This window comes from Myotis myotis, unplaced genomic scaffold, assembly GCF_014108235.1.
Source record: "Myotis myotis isolate mMyoMyo1 unplaced genomic scaffold, mMyoMyo1.p scaffold_m19_p_1, whole genome shotgun sequence".
Taxonomy (NCBI): Eukaryota; Metazoa; Chordata; class Mammalia; order Chiroptera; family Vespertilionidae; genus Myotis; species Myotis myotis.
This window is the reverse complement of record NW_023416313.1, coordinates 196,044,794-196,069,637: the sequence shown is the minus strand read 5'-3', so window position 1 is coordinate 196,069,637 and position 24,844 is coordinate 196,044,794. Positions and strand designations below refer to the sequence as shown.

The following is a 24,844-nucleotide window of genomic DNA, read 5'->3' as shown; positions in this document are numbered from 1 at the left end:
TTTTAGATATTAACCCCTCATCAGATATATGATTTACAAATATTTTCTCCTTTTCAGTAGGTTGCCTTTTCATTTTTTTTGATGGTTTTCTTTGCTATGCAGAAACTTTATAGTTTGATGTATGTATTTTTTTGCTTTTGTTGCCTTTGCTTTTGATGCCTTTGCTTTTGATGTCAAAATTATCACTAAAGACTGATGCTAAGGAGTCTACCATTTATGTTTTCTTCTAGGAGTTTTATGGTTTCAGGTCTTATATTTATGTCTTTAACCTATTTTGAGTTAATTTTTGTGTATGGTGTAAGATAGTGGTGTAGTTTCATTCTTTTGCATATAGCTGTCTAATACCATTCATTGAAGAGACTGTCCTTTTCCCATGTATATTCTTGGCTCCTTTGTTGTAAATTAGCTGGCCATAGATGCTTGGATTTATTCCTGGAGTCGCTATTCTGTTCCACTGATCCATATGTCTGTTTTTATGCTAACAGCAGGCTGTTTTGCTTACTATATCTTTGAATATAGTTTGAAATCAGGGAGTGTGATACCTCTGGCTTTGTTCTTCCTTCTCAAGATTACTTTGGCTGTGCAGGGTCTTTTGTGGTTCCATATAAACTGTAGGATTGTTTGTTCTATTTCTGTGAAAAATGCCACTGGAATTTTGGTAGAAAGTACATTGAATCTGTAGATTGCATTGGATAGTATGGACATTTTAACAATATTAATTCTTTTATTCCATGAGCATGGAATATCTTTCTATTTATTTGTGTTATCTTCAATTTTTTTCATTAATAGTTTTTGTCTTATAGTTTTCAGTGTATAGGTCTTTCAACCACGTTGGTTAAATTTATTCCTAGATAATTTTTTTCTTTTTGTTGAAATGGTAAATGGGATTGTTTTCTTAATTTCTCTTCTGATAGTTTGTTGTCTATAATAATAAAAGCATAATATGCTAATTAGACTGGACATCCTTCCGGACATCCTTCCAGACAACCTTCCAGATGAAGCCAGGGCTGTGAGGGTCCCCGGTGCCTGCCAGGGGAAGCCTGGGTCTTAGGTGCCTGCTGGCGGCTGGAGGCAAGCCCAGGTCCCGGGTGCCAGAGGGAAGCTGGTGTTGGCAGCCGGGGGAAGGAAGGCCTATTCTTGCACATGCATTGAGCTTCTAGTTAGTATATATAAATGCAACAGATTTATGTATCTTGATTTTGTATCTTATAACTCATACAGCTTTTTTTATTTATTTTATTTTATTGATTTTTTACAGAGAGGAAGGGAGAGAGATAGAGAGTTAGAAACATCGATGAGAGAGAAACATCGATCAGCTGCCTCCTGCACATCTCCTACTGGGGATATGCCCGCAACCCAGGTACATGCCCTTGACCGGAATCGAACCTGGGACCTTTCAGTCCGCAGGCCGACGCTCTATCCACTGAGCCAAACCGGTTTCGGCACTTAAATGAAATATTTGTATAAATCTTTTGCTCTTTTTAATTTGAGGTCTTGTTATCTGATCAGTGAGTTTTTTGTTTGTTTGTTTGTTTTTGTATATATTTTATTGATTTTTTACAGAGAGGAAGGGAGAGGGATAGAGAGTTAGAAACATCGATGAGAGAGAAACATCGATCAGCTGCCTCCTGCACACTCCCCACTGGGGATGTGCCCGCAACCAAGGTACATGCCTTTGACCGGAATTGAACCTGGGAACTTTCAGTCCACAGGCCAGCGCTCTATCCACTGAGCCAAACCGGTCAGGGCTGATCAGTGAGTTTTGAGAGTACTTTATATAGTCAGGATCCAAGTTCTTTAGATACATGTTTTGCAAGTATTTTCTTCCAGTCTGTCTATTTTTATTCTCTCAACAATGTCTTTTGAAGAGCAGACATCTTTACTTTAGGTGGCCAAATTTATCAAATTTTTCTTTTATGCTACCTGATCTTTTATGGATCATATTTTTGGTGTACTATCTAAAATATTTTGCTTAACATCACTAAGATTTTTCTCCTGTTTTATTTTTTCTAGAAGCTTTATAATTACAGGTTTTACATTTATTTTGAGTTAATTTCTGTATATAGTGTGAAATATGGGTCAAGGTTTATTTTCTTTTTTATATTATGTCCAGTTGTTCAGCACCATTTGTTGAAAAGGCTATTCTTCATTAAATTGGTTTTGCACCTTGGTTGAAAGTCATTTGTATATATTCTATTAGTCTATTTGTGTGTGTGTACAGTCTATTTCTGGACTTTATTCTATTCCTTTTATCTATATATCTGTCCTTTTCCCATACTATGTTATCTTGATGACTGTAGCTTTATGGTAAGTCTTGATATCAGGTAATGTAAGCCTTCCAGTTTTGTTTTGGTTTTTTTTTTTCAAAATAGTTTTACTATTCTATTTGCTTTGACATACAAATTTTAGAATCAGCTTGTGGATTTATATTTTTAAATCTTGTGGGGATTTTTATTGGCATTGCACTGAATTTGTAGATTGGTTTGGGGAAAATTGACATCTTTTTTGTTGTTGTTGTTAATCCTCATCTGAGGATATTTTCCCATTGATTTTTAGGGAGAGTGGAAGAGAGAGGGAAAGACAGAGAGAAACATTGATGTGAGAGAAACACATCAATTGGTTGCCTCCTTCCTGACCAGGACCAGGATCGGGGAAGAGCCTGCAACCAAGGTATGTGCCCTTGACTGGAATCAAACCTGGGACCCTTTGGTCTGCAGGCCAATGCTCTATCCACTGAGCCAAACCAGCTAGGGCAACATCTTAATAATATTTAATTTTCCAATCCATTAGCATGATATAGCTCTCTATTTAGATTTTTCATTTCTTTCATCAAAGTTTTGTAGTTTCCAGCCTATAGATTTTACATGTATTTTATTATATTTATACATAAGTATTTCATGGGTTTTTGGGATGCTATTCAATAAAATGTTGTTGAATTAATGAATAAATAGTGGCAACCTGCTTGTGAATGCATTCTTGATTCTGTACTCAAATTTTACAAGATTCTAGCAAATTTTACAAGGGCCCTAGAGGTTGGCAAACTCATCAAAGCCCTTGGGGATGGCCAGGTCAGCAGTGAGGCTCAGAGGTCTAAGGATAACTCTAGAAGGCAGGAAATACGGGTTTCATTCTGACATCCTTATCACCACGTTCTTTAACCTTGGATAGCTCCTTCTCCCTGCCCAGGGTCAGCCTCCTAGCACAAGTTGTATATTGAATTAGGTCTACACTTTTCAGGGACTTTAGGCACAACTGGTTTTCCCTGGAGGTGCAATAGACAGTTGCCTTCCTTGCATGATTTGAATGTACTGAGTAGCCTGGTTGACTAACCATTTCTCACCCTTTGGCCTGGTTTGGCTCCTAAACTACCTCTTTTATATCCTTCTTTTGAGTAAGGTATTCTATTTTCATAAAGCCCTTATTAATATGTTTCCTGGAAGGGATACTCTGGCCCCTTGGAAAGGTAAATACTCACATTTGTTCTACCCAATTATTACTATGTACTAATTGAGCACCTACCATATGCAAGGACCTCCAAGGTGAAAATGGCATGCATTCCTTTAAGGGGCTTACAGTGAGAAGGAATTAGGTTATCAAAGTCAAATTTATTTAAAGAAGGGGTTGGCCTGGCTGATGTGGCTCAGTAGTTGAGCCACATGAACCAAGAAGTTGCTGGTACGATTCCCGGTCAGGCACATGCCTAGGTTGCAGCTCGATCCCCATTGGGAGACAGACATACAGGAGGCAGCCAGTAGATGTTTCTCTCTCTCTATCCCTCCCCCTTCCTCTCTCTTTAAAATCAATAAAAACATATTTTTTAAAAAATAAAGAAGGGCCCTAGCCAGTTTGGCTCAGTGGATAGAGCATCGGCCTGCAGACTGAATGGTCCCAGGTTCGATTCTGGGCAAGGGCACAAGCCTGTTTGCAGGCTCAATCCACAGTATGGGACATGCAGGAGGCAGCTGATCAATGATTCTCTCATCATTGATGTTTCTATCTCTCTCTCCCTCTCTCTTTCTCTCTGAAATCAATAACAAATATATTTTAAAAAATAATAATAAAAAAGGGATTGCAGAGTGGATCTGAAGGAGTGTCTCTTGGATCATTCAACTCAGTGGAGGAACCTGGCATCAAGGGAGGTTGGGAGAGCATAGAGGCTTGATGCAGGAGTGAAAGGGAAAGTTTCAGAAGGGGCAGCAGGGCAATGCCAATAGACTCCACCCACTGTACACTTTTCTTTTTACTATGAGAGTGTGCTTATCAAACAGACCCTCAAACCTAATACCAAGAGATACTGTCTATTATTTGAAGACTAGTAGCCCGTTGTGCGATATTGCGCCCAGTAGGCCGGCCGCCCGCCGCTTCTGCAGGAGCCGGCGGGAACCGCAGGGAGCCGCACTGCTTCCACGGGGCGGTGGGGGTGGGACGGGGACGTGTGGCTTCCAAAGGAGGCGGAAGCGAGCCGTGGGTGCCCACGGGAGCCAGGAGGGACCCGCGCTGATTCCGCGGGAGACGGGCCTGCCATCTCCTCTCCGGGCCTGCACTCAGCCACGGAGGCTGCGGGCTGGCCCCCCATCCCTTTCTGTGTCCGCTCCGGCTCCGGGCGGCCAGCCCGAGCTGGGGTGTGGTGGCTCCCGGACCCCCTGTCTCTGTCTCCGTCTCCGCTCTGGGCCTCACCTGTGTGGGTAACCTCCTCCTGTCTGGTCGTGACCTGTTATGGTGTCCCAGCCTAATTTGCATATTTCCTCCTTATATTTATAGATAGCAATACCTTAGGACTATATGTTTCTATTCAGATTATACATCATTTTCACATAACTTTATTTAATCTCCACAACAGCTTTATGTGGTAAGTGGTGGGTATTTAATTAGGATACCCTAACTGCTCTAATAAAGAATTAAAAAATAAAATTTTATTTCTTGCTCACATCATATATGAGTAAATGGGCATAAATTGAGACTTTGCTCCCCACAGTTATCCAGGAAATCAGGTTTGTTCCATCTTGGCCCCATAATGTAGATTCTAGGAATTTAGGGAAAAGGGTAAGAGAATTATGGGGAATATTTTTATGGCTAAGACCTTGAGGTGATGCACTTTAATCTGCTCATTTAGTCACACAGCCATACCTAAACTACAAGGGGGGCCAGCCCACAGTTTCATCTGGGGAAACTGAGGTACAGAGGGGTTAAGTGACTTATAGTGGAACAAAAAGCTATTAAGTGCAGGAGTTAGGATTTCAACCCGGCTCTTCTGTTTTGATAGAACAGGAATAATAATAGCAGCAAATAACAACAATAATAATATCTAGCAGTTTGTGAATGTGAGTGTTTATTAATGGGACAATATACATAAAGGTCTTAGTAAATTCCAGACTCTGCTACACAGTCCTATAGGAGCCAGATATTTTTCCGGGGACTGTGGCCAGCGGAGTGACTGCGTGCACCAGCAGCCGGTGCTTCCCCATCAGCAGAGCCCAGGGAAAGGGGCTGAAGAGACTCTGGTGACCGAGAGGAGCTCTCTCTGCAGGCCTGGGGAGCTGTGCATGGCAGAAAAGGGGTCTTCCAGGCCTTTGTCTGTGTCCAGGATGGCCCCACTGCATCGTGTATGTGCTCTGGCCAGGCATGGGGAGTCCTCTAGCCGGCACCTGCTCCCTCAGGAGTTCTTGTGGGCCAGAGCAACTTTGAAAAGATTAACACTAATCTAATTATTTTAAAAGCTCTAGCATGAATGACTAAATTGGCACCCATAATTTATATATTATGTATAGATTGGACTTTTAAAATAGCTCTTTTGGGTTGTGTGGCAGAGATACCACTCTATGACTGACATTCCTATGACACAAGAATTATAAGATGTAGAAAGATCCTCCACTGAGTGGGGTAGGGCTTCCCTGACTAGAAGAGGTCTAGGTGAGAAGCTGCTGCTTTCTTCGATGTTTTGGGTGAGGAAATTGAGGCATGGGCTGAATCAGAGCTGCTCTGAGTGACTTCAAGATTTGCAGACATTTATAGGAGCTTGGGCTCTGTTGCCTCTGCCCATCCCTGCTGCCAGTCTAGCCAAAGGAAAGAGGTGGCAGGAACATGTGGTTGAAGCTGCAGGGGCAGCAGTTGGCAATGTCAAGGCACCGATGCCCAGCCTTGATCCACAGCACTACTGCTGTGTGCCCCGTCTCTAGCCCCCTGGCCACCCTGACCTCCAAATTGGCCTCCACGTAGGGTGTTCTCTGCAGGAGCCACTGTTAGCTTCTTAAGGGCTCTGCATTTCTCAGTTCTCCATTTGTTCAACATTTTTTAGTCTCATTTCACATACACAGCATTATGCTGGGTAATTAGGACAAAAAGAATGAATTAGGATGTCCCTGGCTTCACATATCTTACAGTCAATTGGAAAAGATAGAGACATAGATTATTATCCTACAAGGTGGTTAAACACTTTGATGAAAATGAGCACTGAGTGTGATGGGAACCTAAAAGAAGCACCCCACTGCCCCAGGGGATGGTGGTGAGATGGGGGAAGGGTTTGAAGGAGTGCAGACGAAGATGAGTTCTAAAGGACAAGAAATTATTCTGAAAAGGAGAGAGGGTTTTCTGGGTTTAAGGGACAGCATGTGCGAAGAGCACGACCAGAGAGAGCCAGGAAACTGAATAGAGTTCTTTATGGCGGGAGGAAGGGTTGGGTTGAAAAGTGTTCAGGTAGGCAGTAGATCATGAAGAGCTTTGACTGATTTATTAGGGTTTTAAACTTTCTTCTGAGATAGAGAAGAGCTATTAAAGTATGGAAGTGACCGTATCATATTTGTATTCTAAGATGATCTTTCTGGAGCATGGGTATGGATACAAAGAAATCAGCAGGGAATCACTAGACTTAAAATGATGGTGGCTAGAAGTGAGGGAGCAGTGGAGACGGAGACGCGAGATTTGAGAGACATGGAGGGGGATGAGTTGTGAGATACTGTGAGAGAAGGAGAGGGGTAGGCATGACCTCAGGTTTGGGTTTAGGCCATTGGGATATTGGTGGACAGTGATAATGGCAGGAAGGAGTGGGACAGGGATGGTGATAGATTCAGTTGGGGGTCATATTGAATATGAGGGGCCTGTGGCTCTGCCAGGTGGATGTTCAGAGGCAGTCGGATATGATGGATGGTAGTTGAGGAGGCAGATTTGGAAGCCATTATCATGAGGTGGTATTCAGGTCATGGGAGTGAAGTAGAGAGCCTAAGGACGGTGTGTAGACAGGAAGAAGTAGAGAGGGCCCAGGATAGGACTCTGGAGAAACTTACCATTCAAGGGACAGTAGAGGAAAAGTAGCCCACAGGGCAGGCCAAGGAGGAAGAGAGAGTTGAAAGAACAAGGAGCATGCCCTGGAAGACAAAGGAAGTGATTTCAGGAAATGTTGGAATGGCTAACAGAGCTTAATGCTGCTGAGAAGTCAAGCTAGGACCTGAAAACCATCTGTTGTTTTCAGCAACAAGGACAGGAAGTGTCAGTAGTAGCCTTTGGAGAGAATCATTTTATGAGGAAATGGGGGAAGTCAGGTTTCAATAAATTGAGGAGTTTGGTATGGAATGAGGAAGCTCTTATGAATGTACATAAATTTTTACCTTAGCAGCAGAGGTAAGCCATCATACCTCTCAGTTCATTGTCATTTTCTAGTCAAGGCCCCTCTCCTGGTTGGTTGGTTGGTTGGTTGGTTGGTTGATTTCCTTGTATTTCCATTTACCTTTCTATTCCTCTCTCTCCTATCTAGAGGCAACCATTTTCATGTTTTTAAGAGTTATTTTTGTTTGTATATGTTCTTATATGTTGTTTTATATGCATGTATTTTTACATTATGTCAGTGGTGTGTTATGGATCTCGTTCTGTTTCTTATTCTATGTTTTTAAGATCCTCCAATGCTGCCTAGTGCCCTCCATGTGTACATTCGCCACATTTTACTACCCGTCCCCCAGTGATGGACACCCAGGTTACTAGTATACCCACCTTCCTCCACCACAATCAGTGCTGCAGTGAACATCCTTGTGTATGTCTCCTTTTAGACCCGAGTGAGAATTTCTTTGGTCTGTATGCCTGGAAACAGAGTTGTAGATATGTAACCTGCCTGAGAACTGGCAGGCTGCCCTCCAGAATGGCTAGGCCAGTCCACACTCCCATCTGCATGTCATCATCTACACCTTGGCATTATCCAGCTGGGTGATGTTTGCCTGGGTGTCTCCTTTTTTATTCTGAGTCTCTTGGGTAACAACCTGAGTATCTCTTCCTTTTTTGTAAATCGCCTGTTTTTATCTTGGTAATTTTTTCAAGAAGTTTGACTCTGAATAGGAGGAGAGGGAGGATGACAAGGAGGAGTTTCATGTAAGAAAGGAAGGATGTGAGCATATGAAGACGAAGATGAAAGGGAGAAGAGCTCAAGACTCACCTTCCGGCCAGGATTGGAAGGATGGGCAGAGGGGAGGCCTCTCCCAGCACAGCAATGAGACTGGGGGAGGTTGGGACTGAGGAGGGGAGTGAGTGCACAGATCACCATCACAAGCTTTCCCTGAGCCCATCTTGATTGACTGCCCCCTTCACTAGGCCACAGAGGCAATGAAGGATCCATGAGGTTGGATAGGGGAGGAGAGGCAATCTCACTCAGATTCTAGGAAAATGTTAAATATTGTGTTTCTAAATGTTTGCAAATTGTATTTATTTTAAAATGCAAGGAAAGAGGAGAGGTACCTACATTTCAGCATATGGGATGTGACACAAAGTTGTAGAAGCACATGACACAACAGTGGGGATGGGGGACACTTGGACCCTCCTGGTTGGAGCAGAGTTAGCGTAACAGAAAACATGAGCTCAGCGCCGAATGGTGTAGGGCCTTGGATTAGACTGTGCGACACTGTTGCTGAAAGCTCATGGAGCAGAAGTGTGTCACTCTGAGGGTGGATCAAAGAGACTGAGCATGTACAGAGATGGGCCATTACACAAGTCCAGGTGGGGAACGGTAAGAACCTGGAGTGAAGTGGAAGCTTTAGAACATAAAGGAATGATGAATGGAAGACACTTTACAGAGCCACAGTGGCTGGCCTTAGTGATGAGTAAATATTAAATAAGTGCTCACTTCACATAAGTGAGAAAACTGAATGGGCAGTGCATGGATCAAGATGTGTGGTGGGACAGAGGGGTTTAAAGAGAATCCAGAATTTGGGCTCAGGTCTCTAGGAGGAGGAGAATATTTGAGTACCTATATGTCCCAAGCCCAGTGCTTGGCACTGGCATACAAAAATGAATAAGACACACATGGCTGCTGCCTACAAGGAACCTATAGTCTAGGCAGGGGGAGGCCCAGCATTCCACCTGTGGGTGACCTTTCCAGCAAGTGGACATCACCAGCAGTGCCTAGACCAAGCTGTATTCAGATTTACCTGTTTGTCTCACAAGTGTTTCTTGATAGTTATTTTTGATTCAAGATCCAAACAGGGTACACAAAGCATTCAGCTATTACATTTTCTAAATCTCTTTTGATCTACAGCAGTCCCTACTGTTTGCTGCTTCTCTCTGTGTGTGTGTGTGTGTGTGTGTATGTGTTTTAATGCCATTGACTTGTCAAAGAAATGGAGTCGGTTGACTGCAGAATGTCCCACATTCTGGATTTGTTTGATTCCTTATGTTGTCATTTAAGTTGTCTCTTGATCTCCTATAATTCCTATAAATGGGAAGTTAGCTCTAAAGACTTGATCAGATTGAGGTTCACCTTTTTTTGGCAAGAATGTCATTGATCTCAATGTCCTTTGTATTGCATCATATTAGGAGACGCACCATATCTAGCTCTTCTGCTCTTAGTGATACTAAGGTTCATCAATGAATTCAAGTGTTGGGAACTTGGTTCTATTGTTTAGCTCCCATCAACCTCTTATCTAGTAGTTGTTGTTTTTCATGATCTTTTCTGAATCAGTTACTTCATTAAAAATATCTCAGTGATTATTTTGATCTATTCTTGATCACTTCCAATGTTAAGATGTCACTGGCCCCCTGTGCAGTTTTCATCAGAGAAGAGAGAGGTCACAGTGGGCATTCTGGAAAAGTCTTCATGGAAGATGAGAAATTGGACATCAATTTTCACTTCAACTACCATAGACTGTTACTTACTTGGAGAGTGGAGTCAGTGTCTATCTTTGAAAGAAGTGAGTTGGGAGAGAGAAGAAAAGTTACGGGATTGTAGTAGCTTTCTGTGAATGGAGATATTGAGCCCAGTAGAGGTTGGTCTTTGAAAACTATGTACGTATGTTAAGAATATCACCTCTCCTGTCTCCTCAAATCATTCCCAGCGGACATTTGCCTCTGTGTAGAACGTGAGGCACTGATAGGTGCTATTAAGATAGAGGGCTAGTGGGACAATCCCTGTATCAGAGCTGAGCTGCACCTGTTCCCCAGCCAAATATCTGTAAGAACTGTTGGGGCCATGATCCCACCCTTCATCCCCATCCCAGCAGCTGCAGCATAACCAGAGCCAGTTCCATGAGGAGGGGACAAGTTGTGACATGTGTGCCTGAAGTCCCTGCCTGGTGACAGAAACTGGAGCAGAAGGGTCTGGGTAAGGCCTTACCAAATGGCAGTGAGCTAGGATGACCAGGACCTTGCAAATGCAGGGGGATCCTTCATGGTGGCAGCCGTGGATAGGAATCTTGAGACTTTAAGAAACCCAAACTACATCCTGCCACTGGTGACCTGGGAGCCAGGCAGGTCGGATGGGAACTACGGAGTAGAAAAGCAGAGTGTGCTCTGGGAGGGAGGGGAAGCGGCTTGGTCCAGGCACTGGAGGTAATGTCCATCTGCTGGAAAGGTCACCCACAGGGGGTGTGCTTACCTGGCCTCTCTGTCACCCATGGTCTTGAAACCCCCTTATTCTCCCGTCCTGGGAGCCGTGTGCTCAGTCTTAGCCATATTGAGACTGAGCTGTAATCTCTAGGTAGAGATGTCTGGTAGACGGAGGGAGGTGCCAGACTAGAGCTTGGGGGTAGGGAGGAGGGTAAGGCTGGAGGTAGGTTTAGAGTACTCTGGAAATCTACTGGGCATCTCACTGGCTCTCTTGCTGGTTTTATTTATTTATTCAGTATTCATTGTTTCATTCTCTCATGCCGTTTTAGTGAGTGCTTATATATTTGACTATTTGAGGTGTCTGTGAATGTGCATTACAAAGGCATTGGCAGAAAAGTTACTGAAGAAACTTCAGGGTTTAATCTCCTGACCTGGGTTGTCATAGTACCAAAATATATTTAAAAAGCAGGTTTGGGGGCAGTACAAAATAGACAGCAGGTAAGGGGTCAGACCTCACAGCGAGAGAGAAAACACAGGTAGAATGGGTCTAAATTCTCTATTTAAGGAAGATGGTGTCCAAGCTATTGCAACAGCCTCCACCTGTGACCCTGATAAGGCAGAACGGCATCACCCTGTATCCCTCCCCCTTCAACACCCCCTCCCCCGCCGCCCCGTTTCCCACGCCTGAAGTAGACTGGGCTTTGTTGCTTCACACATTTGTGTGGCCCAGAGAAGAGGAGATGGGACAGGGAGGAGAAGCATATCCATCCCCTTGTGCTCAGCACTGTGGGGAGGGCCGAGATGAGTTCTAGCTAGGGCTGCGGCAGCACCCTGCCGGCTGAGAGCAGCTGCCACTGCAGCCGCTTCTTGGGTTCCAATCGCCCGGGGATTAACTGGGCATAGCACAGGAGGTTGAGATTCTGAGGCCTAACACCTGATCTCAGAAGCGGATGGGTTCCTGGGCACACGTGGGAAGGGTGGAGCTGTGGGTTTCGTCAGTGATGTTGTGAAATCTAACCAAGCAGGCGCTCCTTCTGCCAGTGAGTGCCCCGTGCAGTCAGATGAGCTTTTCAGTACTGAGCTGTGGGCAAGTCTTCTAGGGACCCATCCTGCCCAGGATATAACCAGGGACCAGGCTGGCAGAGCTCACCGGGTGAGGGACTCTGCATTTAGAGACAGGCTTGCCCAGCTGCTAGACAGGCAGGTAGACGGGCGGGAAAGGTGGGCTTTCGTGGACACAGGCCAGATGCTGACCAGATACTGACAGGTTATGAGGACTTCTTGGAAGCTTGGGGGTGAATTGGGAAGTGATTGAACAAGGAACTACTCCTTAGGCCTTTTTTTCCTGGGTTTCATGGCAGGGGAGTGAGGTACAGCGTGGGGTCTACTGTTAGCCATGTGCTTGCTGCCCTTCATACTCAGAGGGCCACTCTAGATCCCCAGATGACTGACAGCCTTCCAGACGTGACCAGCTCAGCTCGTCTCTATGTTCCCCTCAGATATCAATTTAGATGTCATTTCCATGACTCCCCGTTGGGTTAGTTATCCCCACTATGAGCCCCCAACATATGCTATTCTTTCCCATCCTGATGGCTTCTTTATTGCGAGGCCTTCAGAGGAACATTTTGATAGTAATGGAAATAGACATGAGTGACACTGGGTTAAATTTGGTTTCAGGCATCGAGGTTTTGTGGTTGGGGTGTGTGTGTGTGTGTGTGTGTGTGTGTGTGTGTGTGTGTGTCTATGGTTTTGGTTTGGTTTTCTAGAATAACCATCTGTAGTTTTTTTATTTTCTTATTTTCTGCTGCTCACACGTAAATTCTCCAAGATTCTCCCGTTGCCACTATGCCCCCCCTCCCCCCGCCACACACACACACACCTTCTTGGCTCTGATGGAATGCCATCTGGGCAGACCACTGGGGTGGGTACAGCGGGGTGGGGGGTGGGGGGTGGGGTGCAGGAAGAAGAGGGCCTCCCTTTAGTTTCTGAATCTTCTTTCCTTGGTGTTTGTCTTCAGGGACCTGACCCTAGAAAATACGAAAGCAAAGAAAGAAAACTCTAGGCGTATATATTTAGACACACGTGTGTTTTTTCACGTTCCGGGCAGAGCGTTGCCTGCTGCTGCCTTCCCTGAGCCGCAGTCGCAGGAGGCATGGCGATTTTAAGCAGGATGAATTGCTGTCTAGTGGCTGCTCTTCTGCACCGGGGCCATCAATCTTGTCTCGAATGCTGGGCCGCTGGGCTGCCTGCTCAGGCTCATCTTTCTGGGGCAGACTTATTTACGGAGCCACGGCGAAGGTAATCTCACTCCCCCATCCCCGTGGCCTGGGCCTCTCGTGGCCACTCTTAAAAATAGCCCAAGACAAGGAGAGCCAGGGTCCGGTTACCTCCTGCACGCAGGATCTGATCTCACCTTGCCTCTTGCATCTGGCAGCTCAGCCTTCTCGGTACTGGGTCCCTGGGCCTGTCAGTCCCTCTCCCGCTCAGAGCCAGCTATAGTGCCCCTGCAGGAAAGTGGGGAAAGGCATGTGGAGTTGGGAATCCTTCCCAACTCCCTTGGCCCAGCCAGTTGGGTGGGAAATGCCAGCCGTGGAAGTAGCGTGTGCATCTGAAGAAGATGGTAGGTTTTCCTTGGATACAGGCCTGGCATCGTAGGGCATGTGTGTTTGGGGTAATGACTGGCTTTTCCACCTTCCACCTTCCCTTCCCTGAGTAGCAAACACCTTGTCAAGTCCTGGACGCTGGGGCATGCCCTCTGTCCCCATGTACCATGTTCTTTTCCTACTTGTTTCCTTAGGATCCGCCTGGCCGAGGGGGTGAACTGGCTGCAGCTTGACCTGTGGTCCCAGCCACGGCAGTCATTCCCTAGATGACCTTGGGGAGGCCTCATTGCAGTAGGCGTGGTTTCCTCCCTTGTGCAATTAGAGTGGATAATTCTGGCTCATGTCTCACCTCAAAGGGATGTGGTGGGATTGATTAATCACAGTGAGAAAAAGGCTATGAAGTGAATCTGTCAGGAAAACAAGGGTTCTAGCCCTGCAGTTATGATTGGATTGGTGAGCTTGCTTCACTTCTTCTTCAAATGCGTGCCTGCTTGGGTGGGTGAGTGTCTATGTTGGAGAGTGTGTCTGTGTTTGTAATATGAGTGCATGTGTGTGTATTTGTGTGGTGCATATATTCGTGGAGGGAGTGGTTTACCTGACAGCTCACTAGTTGTAGACACGTGTCATCTGTCCGCCTTGCAGCCTCCCCACCCGCCTCCCTTTGCTCTCTTGGACTCGAAGGCTCTGGGCTCCTTGTCCTCTCTTACAGACTTGACCTTGGAGTCCTTTAAGGTCCCTGGGGAGATGACCGAATAGCAAGTACAGGGGAGGAAATTAAGGCTAAAGGAAAGCTAATCATTTTCCAAAGGCCTCAGACATTCAGGACCTAGCCTAGTGCCTCTAGCTTCCTGTCCCACTTTCCTCCCTGACCCGGCCCTCACCCTCTAGTTACATGGCACGGCTTCCAATTTTGCCATGTTCTTCCTCACTTTCAGAACTGCTCCTGCTCCTTCTTCCCTTTGTTGAGACTCGTCCCTTTCCATATACCCCTTCACTAGTGCCTCCAAGCTTCCTTTAGGAATCAGCTTAAACTTCTCCTCCCCTGACACCCAGTGCTTCCACGAGTCCCCCACCTTTCCCGTTCTTTCCCAATGGTGGCTGGCACCCATCACACTCATTGTAATTGCTTATTTAATCATCTGTCTTGCTGCCTGAATATAAGGTCCATGAGGACAGGGCCCTTTCTGTCTTGCTCATAATTGTCTAGTATAGTGCCTGCCACCTCATATTTGGTACATATTTGAATTCATGAATGAATGAATGAATGAATGAATGAATGAATGAATACCCAGGGCTCCTGATGACCATGCTGATTGCATAGATGAACACACACAGCTCCATTGTCCATGGGATCCCCTCACCACCACCCCACCATCATGCTGATGGCTTTGATAGAACAGCAGGCTCATATGGGCTCCTTGTTCTGTCCTGGGATTCAACAGGAGACCTTGTCTGAGCACCTGGTTGCACTTCAGAGAAGGCAAAACCAGAGCTCAGCTTTCTGAATATTTGCAGCTGGGAAAGAACTCTTGGGCAGCCTCTGGGAGGAGTAAACCTCCCCCAGCACAGCTGCCAGGGCTGCTGACACCAATGGCATCCAGAAGCTCACATTCATCCCTCTTCCCACTGGTTCATGTTTGAGTCAGCTTCAGGCAACCTCCAGCTTCTCCCCTCTTCTCCTCTTCCCCCACCCCAGGCTGGGTCCTGGCCCAGGCCCAGCCTGTCCCGCTAGCCTCAGGCTCCGCAGCAGTGGCGGTGGGTTTGGAGGAAGCGGGCTTGCTGCGACTGATGTCTCCACCTGCTGGCCATCCTGACCCTTGCTGCATCAGCTCTCTGTCCCCGCCGGCACTGCCGCTGTTACTGTTGCTGCTGCTGCTGCTGCAATATTTTATATCCAAGGAGCCAGAGACCCGGGTAGGAAGCATGGCCAGGCAGATGGCACTGCGTGCTGCTCCCACAAGGATCTACTCCTGTTGGATGCTCCAAATAAGTTTCCCCTGAGAAAAAGTCCAAGGGGGTGAGAGCTAGCCCCTGACTGTGTTGTTGTCCCCCCCAGGGACTCTTCCATGAAGACTGAGGCAGGTGTAGCTGCTGAGAGCCTGCTGACATGACATCAGCCACGGAGTTTGAAAACGTAGCCAACCAGCCACCGTACAGCCGGATCAATGCCCGCTGGGATGCCCCGGATGATGAGCTGGATAATGACAACAGCTCGGCCAGGCTCTTTGAGAGGTCCCGGATCAAGGCCTTGGCAGGTACCGTTTGGGGCTATGGGGGGTAGGGGAGGTTCACTCGCCTCCTTGTCTGTGGTGAATCCTCTGTGTGCGTTGACGTGAGCCCTGGCAGGGCGGTGATGGAGACGTGGTTGCGTGGCTCAGAGAGGCTGGGCCTCCTGGGGAGAGAGCACAGGCTCAGGCAGCCTCTGTTCCACGTGTCCTGCACTTCCTCCCAGGCGGGAGAGGGTGCCAGTGGGCCCTGCCCTCTGCCTGTGTCTTGGATGACCTGTGGCCACAGTCAGAAGTAAGAGAAAGTCTGGGCAAAGAAGTGTCCGAGGGGATGGACAGCCGGGCAGAGGTGTGGGGGGGCCTCCGTATGGACCGCAGTCTCCTGCCTGGGCCTGGATGGAGGAACTACCGCATCCCCTCTGTGGTCCCGAAGGGAAAGAGCGATTTGATAGAAAATTGAGAACAGATAACATCCTCCCACACTGCCTCGGAAAGGAGGATTTTCTGGACTAAACCTCTTATCCTGAAACTGGAATTAAATTAGATTTTTACTTAGCAGGTTCAGAATAGATTTCCTCCCCTTGCTGGCTGAGTTCTGATTCTTAAGATTCCTTCCCCTTACCACTCTGCCCCCCCCCCCCCCCCAACAACCCCTGTGCACACTGCCTCCCTGGAGCCTGGCCCAGGGGAGCTATATTCTGAACCTCTGTCCTTGGCCAGTGAAAGAGCTTGAGTTTTATGGGGTGGTGTAGGGGTGGACTGTTTCACCTGCTCTACCAGTGATGGGCCCAAATCTGACTTGTTTCCCTCCCTCATTGCTGGTTCCCATCTTCTGCCTTGTAAGACGGATAAGACTTTCCCACAGGTACTTTCTGGATGGAATCTCCCACCACCCCTACTGCTCATGGCTTTATCTGACTTTCATGCTAGTACTCTTCCAACTTCCCTCCCTCTGCTCCCACAGCCCTTGGGGCATAAGCTGACCTTGAGGCAGAAGCAGGGCCCTAGGCCCCTCTGAGACCATAATGACCTTTCCCCTCAGGAGTGTCTGTGTGTCCCCATACAAGGAATGGGTGGTGTCTCGTTCTCTTGTCCTGGTGGGGAATCCATTCAGGTCTTGGCTATCCCCCTTTGTGTCCTTGTTCTTGGCAGGAAACTCCCTTTCTTTTTCCTTCACTGCCTCTTCACCACCCCTCCCTCACAAAATCCTTCCTTGGTTTTCCTTGCGGACATATAAGAGCACCAGCCCCTTGCTTTTGCTTATGTAATGTTAACCTCTTTATATAACCAAACTCAGAACCCTTGCCTTTGCCGGTCTGGTTGTGCCTTCTTTATATCTCGTGCTGGCTGATCTGGCTGCAGTGACCCTGGTGGTGTGGCTGGAGGGAGAGGGGTACCATATTCTGTAAGGTTTGACATAGGACCTTTGAGGAGTGGGACTGTCTTTCGTGCGGGGACCATTTTATCCACTTCACATACACCCTGTTTTTTAAGAAACTAAGGCAAATTCCATTTTAACAACTATCTATTGAACTCCTACTACATGCAGAGCTAAGCCCCTGGCCAGACATGAGAGTGGAGGGGGAAGCACAGAGATGAATTCTACATAGTATCTGTCTCTAAGGAGTTTCTGATCTATTAGGGAAAATGAATGATGATCATAATTAATTAGCACGATAGAATTAGAGAAGAACCGTAGGAAAGACACCTAATTAAATAGCAATGAAAGAGCAAAGGAAGAGCTGCAGAAAGAATCAAGGACCTGTTTGTGGAGGAAGTGGCTTGGGCCGGGACTGAAGGGTGCACATGACTCTGACAGGCAGATAGGCTATGAGTTTGTCCACTTGGCCTATAGGTATAGCCAGGTCTGATGAGCAGCCGGGGAAACTAGTGGAAATGTGTTGATCAGGAAAGAGTCTCCGCCAGCCTGGCCTGTTCCTCACCTATCTCCCATAGAACCTGAATGTCCTACCTGGGAGAGAGGAACCATGGTGTGCAGAGTTGCATGGACCTTAACAATTCAGCTGGCTGGCATGGCTCAGTCAACCTATGAACCAGGTTATGGTTCGATTCCTGGTCAGGGCACATGCCCGGGTTGTGGGCTCGATCCCCAGTAGGGTGCGCACCGGAGGCAGCCAATCAATGATTCTTTCTCATCATTGATGTTTCTCTCTCTCTCTCCCTCTCCCTTCCTCTCTGAAATCAATAAAAATATATTTCTTTTTAAAAAGAGAAAAGAGGAGCCGAAACCGGTTTGGCTCAGTGGATAGAGCATCAGCCTGAGGACTGAAAGGTCCCAGGTTCAATTCCGGTCAAGGGCATGTACCTGGGTTGCGGGCACATCCCCAGTAGGAGATGTGCAGGAGGCGGCTGATCGATGTTTCTCTCCCATCGATGTTTCTAACTCTCTATCTCTCTCCCTTCCTCTCTGTAAAAAAATCAATAAAATATATTTTTTAAAAAAGAGAGAGAGAAAAGAAGAGAACATCTGGTTAACAAGTAATCATGGAAGTTTGGGGTCCATTCAAGATTTTTTAAAACAAAAACCTAAGAGTCCACTCTGAGTGAATTTGGGAGAAGCTAAAGTTTTGAGAAGGTCCAAAGTAGAATGGCCAATGGACCCATTCAGGTGGGTAGGCAGAGCAGAGAAAGGAAATGTCAATCTCCCCAGTTTTAACTTGTTGACATTTTTCTCTTCAGTACTGTCTTTGGAGCTGCCTGGGCAGAATAGGCAGGGGTCAGTCTTTCCAAAGAGGCTCAGGCAGCAGAAGCTACCTGTGGTTCCCATCATTTCAGTGTGTTGCTCGGCCACCCCCACGCCTAAGAGTCGCAGGGCAAGGAAGGTGCTTGGTTCTGTGTTTCTTATAAGATGGTGGTGATCTGCTTTGTGGGTATATGTGGCAAGGTTGGCCTGGCCTTTTCTTTCTGAAATTGAAGGTCCTGGGTAAATGTCACAAGTTCCAGATCCAAGCCCTGGTTCCACCTCTAATGCTACTGCTACGGAGGACGGCTGGATCCATTTCCTGTTTCATAAGATCAGGACAGCAGTACTTTGCCAAGGCTGTGAATATCAAATAAGAGGAAGTTTATGAAAGCTTCTTATTAATAATAAAATACTAGGCAAATGAAAGTATTTATAGGAAATCTTAGTATCTTTCTGTCCTTTCTCTTCTACCAACTTCAGACATTCAAGATCATTAATTCATTCATCGGCCCAGTGACCTTGGCCTGCTCCAGGGTCAGTTTCTTCCCTCTTAACCCTCTTTTTTCTTAGAAGGCCTGGGTTTGGACAAAAGAACGAGGGACTGGGGAAATGAGGCTGACGCTTGTGTTTGGAGCGCTCGGCTTCGTCCCCAGAGACCCAGTGCCCCTGAGGATGAAACCTCGTGCTGCGAGAGCTTTCTCCGTAAGGCCAGCCAACCAGGATCCCAGCTGTGTGTCTCTTCCATCGGCCCAAGGAACCAGAGGATGAGCTTGTTAAGTGCTCTTCCTGGTATAGCACCTCCTGTGAGTCCGTCTCTACTTAGTGACCTGTAGCTGGAAGACTTGCATTTGGTTAACCGGACTCCATCTTTCCTGCCTCTCAGTTAACTTCCTCTCAGCCCCAAAGGAAGCAGCCCCTCTTCTGCCTCCCTGATCATCCCCAGCTCTCCCTCCCTGGGCCAGAATTAATGAGCCATCTGGCTACTCGGTGTGGAAACCACCACATTGACCTCTCCAGAATGAATTACTCTGGATTCGAAACTGCGGATCAGCCTGGCTAAAGTGGAAGTGAGATGGGGTCAGGAAAGTGGGATGGAACAGGCTGCAGAAGGCTCCTGGGAGAAGATGGATTTGACCTTGGCAATGCCAAGGGGAGGCCTTGGAGCCCAGCAGGAATATTTGCCCAGTAGGTTCCCTGGGCAGATGTTAGCTCTCAATGTCAGCTTCTAAAGCTGGCAGCACTTTTTGAGGTTCTGTGGTGAGTGGCTATGAGGTTTCTTCCTGAACAGGGAGCTGTCCTCTGCTTTGATGGTTGTGGCACCTTCCCAGACAGGCCACTCTTTGGATCTGCTTTGAAAGGTTAGAGGAAGGGAGCAGCTGAACAGGCCAAATTCCTATCCCTCCAAAAGGTTCCAGCCTTAGTGCTACAGTAGAAAAGCTCTCAGTGCCTCCTAGAGTCATCTCATTGTCACACCCCCTGCCTGTCCCTCCCCTTTTCATACTGGCAGCCATTTGGTAAACATTTGTGGCACCTGGAGGAGGGAAGGAGCACTGCAGGCTGCAAGGGAATTTCCCAGCCAGAATGCCCGCCCTCTGTGCGCTCTCTCCTCATCCCAGGGGAGGCCTCCGCCTGCCTGCACACCTCCTCACACCTGGTTGTGTACCCCAGTGGCTCAGGGCAGACGTGGCCCAGCTAGGAGAGGAGCAGTGCCACAGAAAGGCGCCCAAAAAGAGAAACCCTGTGCACCAACCTCCCTCCCCTCCCTCTCCTTCCTCCCTCCTGCTCCCCCTGCCTCACACTTGCACACAGCTTGGCATCCCAGCTCCATGGTGCACAGAGGCCTCTGGAAGGTTGCAGCCCAGGGCCGCCTGCGAAGGCCTGTAAGAAGGAGGGCCAGACACGCCCTTCCTCCTCCTCTTCGGCCTGTTGAACAATTACTGAGGGACAAACGACACAGAGCTCCCCTTTTCCAACAAAGTGCACCAACTTGTGTAGCCCACTCAAAATTGGAACCCAAGTGATGCTTCAAACTAGAGATGTGCTTCCTTGCTGCATTCTCTCTTTGTGGCCTTTTTACTAGAAATGAGACGAGGCCGAGTGGCGAGGTTGGTCGAGGACAATTCAGAGAACGCAGGACAGCAGGTGCACTGCAAGCTGCGTCCTGTGCTCTGAGTCATGGAGTTGCTGCCACTTTGAACCTTGAACACCTTCCAGACCCATTGTGCCCAGACCCCAAGGTCAAGTTCTGTGATTGACAGGTGTTCCCTCAGAGCCTTAGGACCGTGGTTCTCAGACCCTGCTGCTCCCTGCCCACCCACCTTGGCTCCCCAGGAACTTTCTGGAGAGCGTCGTTGGGTTCCTTCCTGACTTTGGTGGCAAAAGATGATGCTTAGCCCCTCCCTGAACTCCTTTCCCCACTTGTACCAGGATGACATGAGCCCGGGTTGCCTGAGAGTAGTTTCATGTCCAGAGGGTGAGTGACTTATTTTAGAGGGCAGGGCTTGCCCACACTGTGGTGGCAGGTGGTGGGGACCAGCAGCTTCTTGGCAGCCCGTGAAGTCGATAAATTCGGATGCAGCTGCTGGCGACCAAGGCACCCGGTGTTTCTGGTCCTTATGTCTCTCTTACGCTACATGTGAGAACAGAGAGGGTGTCATTAGTGAGAGGTCTTTTTAAAGTGTTTTCTTGTCAGATTTCAAAACGTGAAATGGAGTTTCATTTAGAGACTATATTTTGAGAAAATATACTATTCACGGAAATATCTAAAATTATTAACCATCATTTCAGTGTACTACTGTCAGAAGGAAGGAAATTGGCTCAGCAGCTTCCTCTTGGAGGTCAGCCATTGTGAGTTTCCCTCCTTCCCCTCGATAGGCCACTGTGCAGATAAACCTTCAGGTACCTGTGCAGACAACCCTGCAAGCGAGACCAGTGCGCCACCTGCACTGTGTGGTCCTGCCCAGCACATGACACCTCTCCCGTGGCCCCTCTCCCCTCTTGATAAGAGCTGTCAGAACAAAGGCTCCCTTTCTCTGGATGACTATCATCGTGGAGACGCTTGATCAAATATTAATACACCGAGGTTAATAATAAGACTCTTTTCCCTCCCCATGCGGTGCAGTGAGTGAGCCATGCTAATAGCCTCCTCCATCTTTGGGACATTCCTGTGGGCTGTCGGCTCCATTCCCAAGGGCAGGCTCTGGCTCCAGGCCTTGGCTGTGCTCACGGCTTCTGGGAGCAGCCAGCACCCACTCCCCTCACCCCCTGCAATGGGCCCCGTGCATGCTGCTTGGCCAAAGAGGTGGTGTTTTCAGAGCATCTGTAGCAATTGTTCATTTTCCCTTTTAATCGTGTAACTGAGAGAGAATGGCAGGGAGGCTTGGTTGCAGCCAAATCTCTGGGAGCATTTTGCCTCCAAACCCTTTGGCCTTCAGACTCTGGAAACTAGATCAACCAAGGAATCTCATTGTACAGTCTAATGAGAAGGAAGTAGATAAAATCATCACATGTGCTTATAGACCTACAGACATGTGCATAATGACAAGTCATGATAATGCAATGAACGTTTACTGAGAACTGTGAGTTTATAGCATAACCTATAGCTGATAAGTCATCCAAGGATGAGTAGGAGCTTGTTTGAACATGAGGGGAATAGTGGGTAGAGATAGGAGGGGCAGGCAGGAGCCACAATGCAGGGGCCCTTATAGGCTATGGCTGTCTTCAGGGTCCGGGCAGGAAGTAGTAGCCAACTGGCGTGGCTCAGTGGTTGAGCATCAACCACGGTTCAGTTCCCAGCCGGGCCACAACCTTTGCAGCAAGGGTTTAGGATCTGAAGGAGGGGCCGATGCACAAATGAAAATACTATACAAGAAATATGAATTTAGAAGCCATGGAGGGCCAGGTGGAGACCTCTCTCTTGGAGAGGCACACTGAAACCTGGCCTTATCCGCGTTTCATTCAATTTTAGATACACATCTTGCCCTCAGTAAAGCATAGCAGACAGACCATCTACGGTCAATAAAGATCAGTAGAGCTCAGTAAGGTTCAGTAAACATTTACTTTGAGGCTATTAGGTCAGGAAATTGCTTCGAGTCACCACTATCTCAACAGAACAATGGTGCTTGGTGTTAGCCCTGCTAACACCCAAGGTCCATCAGCCTTCCGCGTTCCTTGGTGCACTCTCATGATAGTATGGGCAATGGGTGGCTTCCCACACGGTCGGGGCACATGCCCGGGTTGTGGGCTCGATCCCCCTTGTGCAGGAGAATCAGTGATTATCTCTCATCATTGATGTTTCTATCTCTCTCCCTCTCTGAAAAAGGAGTGGCTGAGGAATTTAAAGTGGGGGTCATTTGCACAGGAATGGCAGGGTTGCAGGATCACAGGGTGGGAGCCATTAGCAGGGAGAGCTCTGGACTCTCAGAACTGGAGCCCTGGCCTTCAGGGGAGCTTGGAGGGATGGAGCTGCTCGAAGCCCATCAACCTGCTTTCACAGGGATCGACATGGTTACATTAGGGCAGTGGTTCTCAACCTTGGCTGCACATTAGAATCACCTGGGAATCTTTTTAAAATCCTGATTTTTGGGCCTCATCCTCCGGAAATTCTGTTTCTTTGTTACTAATGTTGTGGCCCCACCCCATAACAAAGAAACAATTTCCGGAGGATGAGGCCCAGAAATCAGGATTTTAAAAAGATTCCCAGGTGATTCTAATGTGCAGCCACGGTTGAGCACCACTGCATTAGGGGTTTTAAAGGTCACTCTGACCTCAGTGGGAGAACAGGTTGTGGGGAGGAGGCACAGTGGTCCAGGAAGAAGGTGGCAGTGTGAGCCAGCTTGGTGGCCGTGTGGAAGAGGAAACGGTCCGTCCCAGCAAAGTGCTTCTTCTGTCCTCCTGCTGCTGTCATGGGCTTCCCCTCACTCAGTAACCTTGGCTCCTCGGGGCTTCTGTCTCCTCACTGGAAAGCGAGGGGCTGGAACCAGATGCCGCTCAGGCCTTCCCAACTCTGGCGGCCTGTGGAGAAGTCGCCTGCGGAGCAGCGCTGACCTGCTGACCGCACGCACGCCTCTTCACCCTGAACTGTGGAGCTCTGCTTCCTGGCCTGGGAAAGCGAATCGATCCTTTCTAGCAAATCAGTGGGTTCTCCAGAAATTCTCTCTGTTCGCTAAAAGCTGGGCTGAGGCTGAGGCTGAGGCTGAATCCTGGGCATCTCGACCTCTGTGCCCCGCAGTCCCAGCGAGCGCAGTGTTTCCATGCAGCCGCCACCTGCGCGCCCAATAACAGTGCTCAGTGTTTGCTCAGCTGCTCCGTGTTCTCGGTGCCTGTTACCCAGATGATCTGGCTGACCCTCAGGCACTCGGAAGGAGGCCGCGGGAACTGTGACTGTGCCCTTTCATCGATGAGGGAGGTCATACAGCGGGAAGTGGCAGGACAGGACGAAAATCACAGGGTTTTAAAGTCATCACAGTGCATACCGGGCCTCTTGGATGACCTTCAGACCTGCATTCTCCCCTCCTCGGTGCCTTACCTGAGACCCGGCTTCCCATTTTTCCTCCCACCACCAGCTTTTTGAGCCTCTTTGATCAAAACCCTGAACTCATTTTTAATTCTGTCTTACGGTCTCTGAATTCTGTCGCCTGCTGGGCCAGTTGACCTGTGTTCTGTGTTATTGTTCAAATCAGCTCCTGTCATTTCATTTCCACAGTTCATTTGTCAGTGGGCCATGTCACCTCACAAGAGACTTCTGCAGCCACCTAAGAGCTGGTTTCCCTGGCTCCGGCCTCTCCCCTGTCCGATCCCATTTACACAGGGCAGTTAGAATCATCGTCCAATAACTTTTTTAAAAATATGTTTTTACTGATTTTATAAAGAGAGGAAAGGAGAGGAATAGAAAGATGGAAACATCGATGAGAGAGAAACATCAATGAAAGAGAAACATCAATCAGCTGCCTCCTACACAGCCCCAACTGGGGAGTGAGCCCGCAACCTGGGAATGTGCCCTGACTGGAAACTGAACCATTAACTCCTGGTTCATTGGTCAATGCTCAACCACTGAGCCATGCTGGCTGGGCTCCACCCAATATATCTTGAAGATTGTTTTATATTAATAGATAAATAGCCTCCTCATTCTTTTCTATAGCTATATAGTATTCCATTGTATGGACATATCATTTGTTTTTATAAGAGGAGGGGAGAGGGGGAGAGAGAAACATTGATGTGAGAAAGAAACATCGATCAGTTGCCTCCCACATGTGCCCTGACCAGTAATTGAACCTGAAACCTTTCAGTGTATAGGATGATGCTCCAACCAGCTGAGCCACAGTGGCCAGGGCTAGACATACAATTTTAAGTTAACCAGCCCCCTTTGGTGGACATTTAGGTTGTTTTCAATCTTGTTCTATTTCAAAAATTGCAATGAATATCCTTGTTATGTATGTAGGTTATTTCCCAAATGTATAACTTTATCTCTAGGATAAATTCCTAGAAGTGGAATTACTGGGTTCAAAACTATGTGC

General features: G+C 47.6%; 1 protein-coding gene across 2 annotated transcripts in view; it reads left to right on the top strand.

Moving 5' to 3' along the window:
* Positions 1–24,844, top strand: part of SPTB (spectrin beta, erythrocytic) — a 122,543-nt gene that overhangs the window by 40,918 nt on the left and 56,781 nt on the right. For both annotated transcript variants that reach the window (XM_036309893.1, XM_036309885.1), the window contains one exon: positions 15,457–15,655. In XM_036309893.1, coding sequence (XP_036165786.1) covers positions 15,508–15,655 — 148 coding nt within the window. In that variant the 5' untranslated portion in view covers positions 15,457–15,507. The remainder of the gene's footprint in view (positions 1–15,456; positions 15,656–24,844) is intronic.